The sequence below is a fragment of the Megalops cyprinoides genome, chromosome 14 (genome assembly GCF_013368585.1).
Source record: "Megalops cyprinoides isolate fMegCyp1 chromosome 14, fMegCyp1.pri, whole genome shotgun sequence".
NCBI classification, from domain to species: domain Eukaryota; kingdom Metazoa; phylum Chordata; class Actinopteri; order Elopiformes; family Megalopidae; genus Megalops; species Megalops cyprinoides.
In genome coordinates this window covers 29,231,520-29,244,793 of record NC_050596.1, presented here as the reverse complement: position 1 = coordinate 29,244,793, position 13,274 = coordinate 29,231,520, and the positions used below count along the sequence as shown (strand labels likewise).

General features: G+C 44.8%; 1 protein-coding gene across 1 annotated transcript in view; it reads left to right on the top strand.

Moving 5' to 3' along the window:
* Positions 1-10,156, top strand: part of chn1 (chimerin 1) — a 42,327-nt gene extending 32,171 nt beyond the window's left edge. Inside the window, exons 9-14 of the mRNA XM_036545327.1 lie at positions 1,254-1,338; positions 6,389-6,562; positions 7,358-7,435; positions 8,280-8,417; positions 9,425-9,530; positions 9,974-10,156. Of these exons, the coding sequence (XP_036401220.1) occupies positions 1,254-1,338; positions 6,389-6,562; positions 7,358-7,435; positions 8,280-8,417; positions 9,425-9,530; positions 9,974-10,145 (753 nt within the window). The 3' untranslated portion in view covers positions 10,146-10,156. The remainder of the gene's footprint in view (positions 1-1,253; positions 1,339-6,388; positions 6,563-7,357; positions 7,436-8,279; positions 8,418-9,424; positions 9,531-9,973) is intronic.
* The last annotated feature ends 3,118 nt before the right edge of the window (positions 10,157-13,274 follow it).

Below are 13,274 nucleotides of genomic sequence, written 5' to 3'. Positions count from 1 at the left end.
GGGAGTGCAGGGTCCGACTCTGAGGCTCCCATAGTGCTGACCTTCACAGAATCGCCTAACCTCCCCCTCCTCCTCCTCTTCCTCCTCCACGCTTTCATATCCCTGCCATGTTTGTCCTTCGGGGGTGTCTCAGATTTAAACTCTTTTGAGGATGCCTTTTTCGTCAGAAGGCAGAGAGCCACAATCAAAGAGCTGAGGGATAACGGCCGCATTGTGCCTGATATTTACTGTGGAAATTATTCCTCTGAATACCACTGAGGTTGCTGCGTGGGTCCATTTCCTCATAACGCAGTTATGAATAAGAAAAAAAAAACTGAATGCAAAAATACACAACAATGAACTGAGCTCCACTGCCAGCCTCACTGACTGGTGCTTTGTTTCCAGGGAAAAATATGATGTCTGTAAGACAAACAGCAGGATAATTGTTTGCTTGTACTTTGAAGCCACCCTCTGGTCAGTTCTCAATAAATTTGCCCTTGCGGGGCCTATAGGACTAGCTGGTGCCAGCAGTCATGCTTGTACAGCTGAAAATCTGCTTTTTTTTGGGACCTCTGGGTGTTAGTGGTGACGTTTTGTGTTTGACGCTTTTCAGATTTTAATGTCACCTTTGCTGTGTCTTAAAGACGTATACTGTGCCTAATCGCCTTATTGTGAGCGCGTGGTACATTTGAACGGAACGCCGATGAGCGCAAAGCCTCTCTCCTTCGCACAAAAGGGTTTAGACGCCTCTGCTGTTTCCCCGAGGAAGATAAATGTTTTGGCTGAGGCTGTTGTGGATTCTGGATTTGCCTGTCCCTTACATGGGCAGTGCAAATACTCCTGATTGGCTAGGCTGTTACCTGGCGGAGTGAGCCTCCTCCTATTTTTTCTTTTTTTTTTTACAGCAAGCGGCTTTTCATGTTGCCTTTAGCTGATTTCCATGACAACCTGCCCTCTCAGCCAGCTGCCCCCCCCCCCCCCCCCCCCCCCACACACACACACACACACACACTACCCCCACCCCCCCCTCTGCTAACGCCACTTTTCACCCCACTCGTTAATTGTTTGAGTGGATTAGGCATCCAGTCAGATTTGACACTGCTGTAGCTCCCCTTATCTTCAACACAGGGATAATCCCTGCAATCTGGCTCATTTAAGCCACACCAAGTTTTGTGTGGAGCCGGGACGGGAGGGGAGGATCATGGGACACGGTTGCGCCTGCACCCTCGCTAAACGACCCCGCTGACTGTTCTCTCCCTTGTGTCTCCTTGCAGGTGCACACGTTCCGAGGACCTCACTGGTGTGAATACTGCGCCAACTTCATGTGGGGGCTGATCGCTCAGGGAGTCAAATGTGCAGGTACACGCTTTTTTAACTGTGACACAACGCCTCAGGTACATGCTTTCGGTGTGATGAAATGCACAGGTACACACTTTCCCTGTGACGTATGTGCAGGTACACACATTTATTGTGACATGCGACATCTGTGCAGACATTTACTGTGGCAAGCCGCTGCCATAGAGCTATTACGGAACATGCTGTGCTTTGCTACTGTAATGAAGGACCTGATGTAACGATGGGCCTAAATTGTCTTTTTATAGTGTATAAAGTGTATGTGGCTGCCCTGCCTTTTGAAAGGCAGCAAATATAATCATATATGTAGGAAATCCCATAAGCCAGCACTGCACCAGAAATGAGAGCGAGTAAGAGAAATTATATAACGAGTGCAGAGTTGGGGCTCTGCGTGCTCGCTCTGTGATGTAGTAAGTGGCGGTTAATGGGCCTGCTTGATGAGTGGCAATGTTCTCATCAGGAGCCAACAGGAGTGTGACACTGGTGCTTCCAGTAACAGGAGTTCCGGAATGTACAAACGTGGTTTTTGGATTGGTGTAGTTCTGCGTCCGCAGAAAGTATGAAGCCTAAATGTTATGTGCGCAACGAGGGCGTATTTACATGAGTGCTTGGCTCACAGCAGGCTTACAGTCCTTCATATTGAATATTGTACAAGGTCCGAGAGCCTCTGTAATTAGGGGGTGAGAGGCGCTGAGTTTCAGAGTGTCTCCTATTTGTACGTGTAGCAGGAGGAGTCTTATTGCAGCGCCTCTGTAGAATCGCATTAGCTGTTGGGTTTCTCAGATCGCCGTGTCCCTGGGCGGAACATCAAGTCAAAAAAACTTGTTTGGATAGCCAACCAGGGCTGATTGGACTAATTCAGTGCATTTTGCAGCCCATTGCACAGTATCTTAAATTCAATAAAACTGTGCAGGAGTCATGATGGAAAAAGTCATGGACATGGAAATGTTTTTGTGTCTCTGGGGGAAACATAATAGAATAATACTGTTTGTGATACACCATACTCATTTTCTCCTTACAACATTTGTTAGAATATTCTGTATTTTTAAATGTAAATGAAATGTGAAAAAGCATTGTGTCTGAGAGGTTCCTTAAGCATGGATTACAGCTTTAGCTTAGAAATATAGGTGTATTGAGTCCTCAGAAGCTAATGAATACATAAATAAATAATTGAAGCATGTGCAATATTAATTGGAACCATTTTCTATACAATAAAGCCTTTCAGATGTGCAGTATAGATTACTGCTCTAATTCAGACGGATGTATGTATTTCATGCATTATTTATGGGACAAAGTGTACCACACGTATGTTTGTGGACGCCGGCTGATGAATTATTTATCCTCTGGTTTGAAAGTGACTGACACTGCAGTCAGAACCACCCTTTTAAAGGAGGAGTGCTGTGTTCATGGGGGGCGTTTTGTCTGCTTTCCTCCGTACCTTAAACTGTGCCAAGGTACTAGAAACTAGGGCAGTGGAGTCTTATTTGAAGTGTGAATTTGCATTCCTAAATTTGCCCCTCCTCTTCTGTTTTTGTGTCAGCGAGATGTTTTTTTGGGCTGGTGCCAGGACGGCGAGCCCCATGCTAGTGCCCGTTGTACCACTTTTCCTCATGCGAGAGTGCCCCCAGCGTCATGCCATCATGCCTGTGAAGGAAAAACAAAGCTGGCATGTCTCTCTAATGAGGAGGGGGGGGGGACGACTCTGAGGCTCCATTTCTCGCAGCATTAAAATTCAGCAGCCCAAAAAAAAAAAAAAAGAAAACCCAGCGCTGGCTCCCACAGCTCACCGGTCGTTTTAGTTAAGCGCTAATGCCTCCTCTCGGTTTCTGTCATAGAAAATATGAGAGTGTTTCGAAAAAGCCTTTGGCAGACCGCGCGCGATGGTAATTGAGTGGTGAGAGAATGATGGAGGTTATGTGAGGTAAATAGCAGGGGTGAGGTGGGGGGGGGGGACCACAGTGCGTTCTGAACAGGAGCATTGTTGAAGGTCAAACGGTGCAATTTCGAACAGGAACCTCCCTCTGTCTAATCAATCGCAGTGTACAAATCGGATCATAGCTCGCCCTCACCTCGCCGTCCTTGCCCTGAGGACCGAGACTGTGAACGGCAGAGAAGCAGCCAGTGCCTGGAGATCATTCCTGCCTCTGAACGATTTTTCACCCCACCTGGGACTGAAGGTCGTCTTTGTGTTTGGGTGAAACTCGTTAGGTTTCGGGTTAGGTCTAATACACCAGCCTTTTTTTAAAGCCAGTATTTATTAGGGCACTTTCTGGCTGCCCTAGCTGTCTCCAGTACTTGAAAGATTCATATCTCTTAAGGTAATTAAATTTATGCTTCATTGAGTATAAATAAAGGCTTTCTGAATTCCTCTGAGGTACTTTTTTAACTGACCTTCTATTATTCAGAAGCCCTTTATATTCCTGTGACAGCATCTGTGTGTTGAATACACTTACTTTTTATTTGAATCTTTGATGAGATCTACATTTTAATTGGGGGAAAAAAATTAAAACGTGTGGTCAACTACAGAGTGAAATGCAGACATGACAAGTTTTTTTTTGTTTGTTTTTTTTGCTGCTGTCTGAAATATATCAGACTTTGTATAAGTCCAGAAAGAACATAAATTATTTTCTGATTTCAAAACATGCAATAGGGAGGTGTTATTCCAGTCGTAAATTCCCCCCTTGGAAACTTTTGGAATGTATACTTCTTAAAACTGGAGCTGGTGGGGGCGGGTGTGGGGTGTGTGTGTGTGTGGGGGGGGGCTCATTCAGTGCTGGGAAAAATAGGTCTAGTGTAGCCGGCGGCAGCTGGAGCCTCTCCTCGGCTGTGATTGTGTGGCGTGTGCAGATTTGGAGGAGAATGGCGCGAGCATGGCCGCCACTCACTCCTCCAAGCCACATTGTTTTTGAGAGCGTTCCGCTGAGGAGCCGCTTTTGAGCCCCTCTCTAACAATGGGGGTGCAGGCGGCCCCCAACACCCCCCCCCTCCAATGCGCCTGTCGCCCGCTGCTGCTCAAGGTGAAGCCTGCTCCGGACAGCTGGGCTGCAGTTCAAACAAAAACAGCTTTTGTAGTGGCAGCGTTTATTCTGTTATTAACGACGTGCTCACACTAGAGCTTACAAAAGCTTGTCTAAGTAATTGTACTATGGATTAGTGTTGATTTAAAAAAAAAAAAAAAAAAAAACTGCAGCTAAATATGACAATCTTGTAACTTCATAACAGTTTTAACGTTAATGACCACCACATCATGAAGATAATGTGGATTTTGATATGCAGTCGTAATATCAATATCAAAGTGAAAAACTGAGACGTAAACTCCAGAAAGTTTGCATGCATATTACCAGCCTGAGTCTGGCATGTTCTCATATTGATACTGGCTGCTAGACAGTGAGAACTGGGAAAATTCCCAGTAACAAATGCATTCCAGTCCAGAGCAATTCATTTAATCTTCACTGGTGAAGGATGAAAATTTGACATTTTGTTGGTTCATTCAAATTCTTTGGTTAACAAAATAGGGATGCCTGCCTGTTTCCCACAGTAGATTTTATTTACTCTTTTTTCCCCTACAAAGATGAAGCCGTCTCTCCAGTAAAATGAGGATTAGAATTTTGTTTTACAAATACGCATGATGAAGCCGGCCAGTGCTTGTCGCATTAAATTAAAAAAAAAAAAGGTTTCAAAGGTTAAGGTGTGAAATGGAATCAGCAATTCATTAAAAGCAGGCTTCACAAACCTGCTATGCATTTTTTATATGAAATCTAAGTCGTGGAACTTTGCCAGAACTGTCTCATAGCTCTGCCCTGCAGCTTTTGCTAATCAATTAGTGCTTCTTTCTCTGCCTTCACACACCTGTTTTTATACTAGTGTTAAATTAGACTGAAACCAGGTGTTGTACAATTAATAAGCTCATCAACTGGAACAGCCTGTTCTCGGTCACACAGCACAAACACTCACTACACATTTGATCTGTAAGGCGGAATCGAGAATTAGGTAGCAGAAATTGATAGCAATAAATAATACATTTGGCACCCAATTAAGGGCACAAACACAGTACAGTACGTAGCATGTTTCTGAGTCCCTCAGTTCTTTTAATATCATCACATTCTGTTCTGGACTGTTTACTGTTGACAGATTTAATAAATAGGCTAAGTGGTTAAAAGTCCCTTTTGCTGAAGATGAGGCCTGCTTATCTGCCAGCGCTCCCCTTAACCTAGTGAACAAAGCAGTTGCGTGCAGCGGGGTTGGGATTTCACTGCCCTGAGAATCCTTGGTGATTAACCCCATCTTAGTAAAGCCTTAGTTCTTTGCCTGCTGCGTGTTGACGTTTGGCTCAACGCGACACACACATCCTCCCCGAACAAACGGGCCATCGCGCCGTGGACAAACGCAATGTTAGCGCATTGCGCCAGTGTCCGGCTGCCCAGCAGGGAGAATAACCACTCTGTGTGCGGCACAGACTGACTGCAGATTACATCGAGTGACTCAGTGCCCTTTGTTGACACTCGTTTGCACAGCAGTTAAAAGAATGAATTAATGGGTGAGAATCTGAGGGTGATTGACAGGATGGTAATGGGCTCCTTCCTTTCCAACCGCATTGGATGGAGCGCTCAAGGTGACATAAACAGCCCTGGCAGCCCACCAGGAAGTGATGTCACCAGCCAGCAGTGAATGCAGTGCCACTCAGAGGGTAGGCATTGTTCGAGGGGACGCAGACCTTAGCAACCGAAATGAAGAAGCATGGCAGCCATTAACTGTCTCACAGGACCTGTGGGAGATGATATTTCATTCGCAGACGCCAACTGCATTTGGCATCATACACTGTTGTTCCATGCTCATATGTCAGCGCACTTTACCTTTATTGAGGAGAACTTGAGAATTCATCTGAGTACAGCTGTCGGCCAGTGTGACTGCTGTAGCACCGACTCCCATTAATGGAACTGTCAGGTGCTGAAATATGTTTGAGGTATTTCCTCTTCATAATTGGATTGTATCGATCTGTGTGCCACACCCAACCAAATAACCGCCCCCCCCCCCCTCCCTTTTTATTTTGTTCCAGACTGCGGGCTGAATGTCCACAAACAGTGCTCCAAGATGGTGCCCAACGACTGCAAGCCGGACCTGAAGCACGTCAAGAAGGTCTACAGCTGCGACCTCACGACCCTGGTGAAGGCTCATAATACCAAGCGGCCGATGGTGGTGGACATGTGCATACGGGAGATCGAGTCCAGAGGTGAGACGGGCAACGCGGACCCCATTGGCCCGCGGTCAGAGAGGATGTGAACAGAGAACTACCAGGGGACGTGTTCACCAATACCGTGGAAATCTGTATTGGCTGGATTCATCCCTGTGTAGCAGCTGTATGGAGCCATTATCATCTAAGTGTCCTGTCGATTTGCATAGCCTGTTTTTTCCCCCTTGTCTAATTCTCCCCCACACCCCCTTCATTTCCAGCTGAGCCTGATTTTATACCCTCCGTTGTCGTGATTTATAACGCATTTCATGCAGATGCTGGCGGGAATAGCTGTGAAATGTCTGTCTGCTGGGTGTGCTTTAGAGCGGCCCAGATCATTCAGGCCGTATCACCCTGCATGAGGCAGTACTTCAGGGAGCTGTCGGCTCAGGGCCGTGTACAGCCCAGGTGGAAGAGGGGCATTGTGTATTCCAGACGGACCGTTCGGCAGTGCTGAATTCACAGTTCGGTCATTTTGCCCTCATCATAATGCAGGCCGTCGTCGTTGTTGACTGGCACCGGAGGCTACGCACATATATATATATCTCCATTAGATTGGGTTGGATTGTTTGTCAAAAACTGTGTTTGATGGAATCTGTTTGTTACACAGTGCAAATGGTTCCATACAAGCCATCAAGAGTTGTGGCTTGTAAACCACTGTGCTGTTCTGTCAGTTGTCACATGCAGTAAAACTGTTCTCTTTTTTCCTTTTTACCCCTCTTTTCCTTTCTCTCCTTGTTCCTCTTTCTCTTTCCCTTTCTCTCCCTGCTCCTCTTTTTCTCTCCCTCTCTCAAGGTCTTAAGTCTGAGGGGCTGTACAGGATATCAGGATTCAGTGATTTAATTGAAGATGTCAAGTTGGCATTTGACAGAGGTAGGTGATGGCCTGACTCCTGCACTCATGTATCCAGGCTTAATAAACCCCTTGTTCTCCTCACACTGACGTGTAAATGACTGTGCTGTGTGTTCGGGAACATGAGGTACATTTATGCTTCAGATCGAGGGTCTGAAGTGTTTAATTTATAATGGAACGTTAATTCGTTTGATATTAATGTGAAAATTGCACATTCATGACAGGATTAATCCCCCTCTGTAAGAGGATCACTTGCCCTCACATGATCCATGCAAAGGATTTGCTGTGACTCTGAGTTCATCCAGCACTGGCACCACACAGCTGATCGGGAAGGTGTGAATGCCTCTTCCATTTTAAGGCACCTGAAGAGGAACTAAAGTAAAATTGTAACTCAGTTCACTGAGAGTTCACTGAGAATAGCTTCAGAGTTCATTACTGGGGGCCTCTCAGGTCACTGTGTGTGTGAGCAGTGGAAGCCCTGGAGTGGAAAGACTAGCTATGACCAGAAAGAGTTGTGGGTGGGGCCAGAGTAATATGTGGGTGGAACCAGAATGTCTTATGGATGGACAGGACAAGTTTGTAGGTGGGGCGAGAACCAATTAGAGGCGGATTGTACCAGAGTTGCTTACGCTAGAGTGGCTTGTGTGAAACAGCCCCTGGCAAAGTGTCAGCCTCCCTCACTGCACTGTGATGTGGGAATCTGCAGCAGATCTAGGCCATTCTGTGCGCTAAATAAAACCCTTGCTTAGGGAGAGTAGGAGAGTCCTCAGCATCATTCAGACATGTTGTGCAGGCCTGTTTCAAATTGCTTTGACTGGCTGTTCTCATGTATCAAGATGCAAACCGTTGCGATGTCTCTTCACAGATGGCGAAAAGGCAGACATCTCTGTGAATGTTTATGAAGATATCAATATCATCACTGGTGCACTTAAACTCTACTTCAGGGATTTGCCCATTCCTGTCATCACGTACGACGCCTACCCCCGATTCATCGAGGCTGCCAGTGAGTGCAAAACAAATAAGTGTGTGCATGTGTGCATATCTGTGCGTGTGTGTCTGTGTGTGTATGTATGTCTGTGTCAGTAAAATACAAGTCACTCATTGACATACTTGCAATTTGGAAATGTGAACACAATATAAGAAGACGTCCATTCTTGTGCATTGGTCTATTTCGAAAGAGTACTCATATAGCAGGATTCAAAAAAAACTTTCATGCATCGTGGCGTGGTTTATATTCAGTGAACATATACGCAGCCCTTTATAGCCTTACATGAATGGACACAGTATCTAGAACAAAGGATGCAGTGTTATAGACTGCTCTTTCCAGCCTGATGCATCGCTGCCTTTCACATTTTTTTGAGCAATGTTTACCGTTCTGATGCATTCAGTAATGAATTCGCTGTAGCTTCAGTGTCCACACTAGTAGAACAAATCAGAGATGTTCATTCACTGCCACTTCCTTTAGAGCTCATATAATTCGATTTCCTTAGATTCTCTGGTTGAAGCGAGCCTCTAATCTGATTTTGGGAAGAGAAAAACCTGACAGCAAGATATAATTTGCTGGGGAAAGACATATTATCATCACAGTGAGGTGAACAGAGCCTGTGATGGTGGAGAGACTGAGGGCTGTATGTCATCATGCCCAGAGATGCTATTGTTTCTGGCAGATGCTGTACCTTGACAGATGTGTACCTCTGAACTCTTTAGTGTTTCTGCACACAAAATATCTTGTAAAGCTTTAGTCTTCTAAACTGTAGATCGTACCACCAAATGCAGACTAAGCCCACGGTTTCAGAAACAGAGGAGATGGCTACAATGTGCAGGCAAAGCAAAGGAAACACTGTAGCAACACTTTAGCTTCGGCCCATGCCATATTGAAGCGGAACCACTTCTTTTTCTTCCCATGAGCACTTGTAAAGTCTGAAACAGATGGGTGTGAGGCGCTGTGCCATCTGTCGGAGCGCAGCGCGAGCAGACGCCTGACGATGTTTCTTGCGCGTTGCGTTGCAGAGCTCACGGATCCTGACGAGCGGCTGGAGGCCCTCCACGAGGCGCTGAAGCTCCTGCCGCCCGCGCATTGCGAGACGCTGCGGTACCTCATGGCCCACTTGAAGAGGTGAGCGCCCGACTCCGCCCGGCCTGTCCTTATTTACCAAGACTTGTGTGTGAGGGACCCCTGGGCGAGAATGTGGTAGAGGTTTAGCTCGGAGGCTTCTTGAAAGGCCAAAAGAGGTCATGCATGCTTAAGGCGAGATGTACTGGCTCCTGAAAAGGGCTATGCTCTTTGGGCAATGGCCTGTTCTTACATCGTCTCCATTATGGTATTGTTATTGGTGTTTAGGAGACACTCTTTTCCAGAGCAACTTACATCGGTTACAGTTATTTACAATATTATCCATTTATACAGATGAATATTTCCTGAGGCAGTTTTGAGGTAGGTACCTTGACCCAGGGGTACAGCAGCAGTACAGAGACCTGCTCCTTAACCACTACGCTACACTGCCACCCCCGTGTCTGCGTGTACGTATCTGTCCATGACCCGTGGCCCAATCTCCGCAGGGTTACGCAGAACGAAAAGGACAACCTCATGAACGCAGAGAACCTGGGCATCGTGTTCGGGCCCACCCTGATGCGAGCGCCAGACCTGGACGCCATGACTGCGCTCAACGACATCCGCTACCAGAGGCAGGTGGTGGAGTCCCTCATCAAGAACGAAGACATTCTCTTCTGAAAAGGGATGAATAAAAAAAAAAATACAAAATTACACATGAAGGAACCACATTTTGATAAAATGCAGCTCGATACAGGTTTTTTTTTCTTTTGTTTCTTTTTTTTTTTTTTTCTTTGGTGCAGAGACTCCAGTATGAAGGAACATTTTTTTAATCATAGTCCCATTTCTTTCTGTCCCTGTGGACCTTTACCGAATAAACCCATTTAACCCCCTTTTGATGGGTGTGGATTATGTACCTTAAACTTAGGTCTTGCATGTGTGCCTCCCCATTTTTGTCGGGGGTTGTTTAAGCAGAGAAGGGCCAAATATGGCGGAGTGTCTTTATTTTGGATAGCCTTCTAGCAGTAATCCAGCATGTGTTTAAGGTTGTACAGCATTGTGACTGCTCTTGTCCTGTTGATGTAGCTCATTATTGCCAAATGGGCAGTTGTTTTTGTGAAACACTATGTACCTGGATGTGACATAGAGTACAATATTTTTTTTAAGCCTTTGTGATGATATTTGACCTGGTTCTGTTTTTTTTGTTTTGTTTTTATATGCAGTACCTTTTTAGGTTGATTTTAAAGCTTCTTTCTAACAGAAACCGAGAAATCAATGTACTCTTTAATGTTTATTCTTAATTAACCTGGCCTTCAGAAATCTGTTGCACTCAGTGTGCAACATTTAATGTTTAGTTCGTTTTGGTTGTAATATTTTTGTACTTGATTTGCGCATGGATATATTAATTTATTAAACCTTGCTTTCAGAATCAAATGTCTTTTGTGTCATCTGAGTCTACCTGTAAAAAAGCGTTGATATGTTAAATTATCATCTTGTTTTCTGTTACTGCCAAAAGTAATGGGCCAAAATCAGTCTTGATTCCTTTGAGCATCGCTGCATTAACTTGCATTAGCAGAACGACCTTGACAAATGAGGTTGGTATGTTTTGCATTTGCATATTCGGTGCGACAGTTTAGTGAGGCAGTGAGTGACTTCATCATGCAACCCCTCCAACATTATGTCAATCAGCGTAATCCTGGCCGGCCTCACGCTGATTCACACAGAGACGGACATAATGCCCCACAAGTCCTGAAGTACTCTCCAGCCCACAAGATTTTTTTAATTGCCGGAAACACGCAAACACAATGTCACATTGATTCGCACGTTTTATTTTTAGCCTTGCCACAAGCTAAATCTTTCTGCATGATGTCTGAGCGCACAAGTCCTGTAAATGATATCCAGTGGATGGATTTGGCTAGAATTGCAAGGCAGAGCCCTGACGTGTTTATCTTTCATGTGTCAGTGGACGGGATTGTGCTACTCTATTTTCTGATTTCCTGATAAAGTCCAGACCCCGTTCCCAGCTTCCTCCCCCTGGATACTGTAGGGGGGGGGGCTTTCCTTTGAGGTGCATGTGCCGTAGTGGGGTGGGAGGGTGGGGGGGGCAGGACTGCTGTAATTAGGAAACGACAGCAGCTGGCTTTGCCTAATTCACTGTTAAATCCCATTAAGTTATTTGGCATCGTTCTCATTGGTGACTGTGGAAACAATAGCTTTTGGGTTGGATTATTAAAAGCCATAAATCTGACAAGGCCTGACCTTTCCTTGCTGAGCGCTATGTGGGTGTCATTTCATGCTCTGCTCATGTATGGCCAAGCCTTTGTGACTTTGTCACGGCATGTATTACATATTTCTGCTTTGCCTGTATATTCCAGAACAAAAAGCTTTCCATTTCTTTGAGATATGTTTTTGTCATACAGTAGTTATGCCCTTTCAAGTGAATTTGATATTATTAACAAGGTTTGTCTCTGATTTTGGTTTGGTCGTTAGTCCTGCCAAGATTTTTCAGTAGTTTCCCTGTTATATTGAAATTGCACTGCAGCACCAGGTATAAACTGTTGAAAAAGTGTACGAGGCTTTTAAAAAAATATTCCTCCTAAACATCAATTTCCCCACAATGATTTATTTATAAAAGAATTTTGCAAGATTACAAACATTCTATTCAATCACCTCATCAATAAAACAGGCAAATATAAAATGTATGAATTCACACAGAGAATTTCAAAATAAGTCTGATCTGATATGGCTTGCTGCTAGCTAACCATAAACCGTTCCTAAATGAAAGCCACATCACTGTCTACTTCCATTGCACTGGAGCATTGCCTGATGGCTTTGGGGTTAGGCCTCATCTTCAATCACTGTTTTCCCTCTGTCCGCCTGCACAAAACACTAATATATTCCAGTGACATATAATGCGCATAATTTCAATTTGGAGATAGGGAAAAGCGATCATGGCAAACCCAAAATAATACAGTTCTGATGCGTCTAGCTGGCATCGGTGCACTTTTCGTAATGGTCATGAACGCACCAAACAGAGGCACCATACCGAGCAGACCACTGCTGTGCTAATGTCACTGTGGAGGCCCCTTCGATGCACATCGAGTAATGTTTGCCAGATTAATTACGAGACGCCTCCATTTATTCACACTGATGCATCCTAATTTTATAGCTTCCCTGATCCGTAAGATAAGTAACCTTTCTTTGTTGATTGGACAGAGCTGTAAAGCTGCGTCTCCTCCCTCAGTAAGGGTGACCTACATTCATAGATGCAAAAAATACACTCAGATATTCCCGGCACCGCTGTCTGTGCTTAATTTCTTTGTTCCACATTGTCTCAGTAAATTTCCTCTGTCATAAAGTCTGTAATGGTGTTCAGTGAGCAAACGCGTGTCGGGTGGTCTGCGAGTGAGGAGTGAGGAGTGAGGCTTCGGCATCATTTTTTACTCAGACTATTAATATTCCATTGTCTTACAATATTCCCTCCCTCTACTACCAATAATCACAGCATGTGGTTTCTTTTAGCTGTGAATAAGGTCTAGATTTATATGTTAATTAAAATTATTGAGATGAGCACCAGATTTTTTTTTTATATTTAAGGGCTCCAAGTGAATGGGTAATTTGCCTGTGTTTGCCAACAAACACGACAAGGTGTGAAAACGGTTCACCTCTTCACCAAAGGCGAGAAATTAGTGCTATCTTATTGTCTTGCCAAGAACAACAAATCTTAAGGGAACAATGCAGTAAATATATATTCTGCTTCTGACTGTACACCCAGTGACAACACATAGCCATTTCCACCACATGACTTGG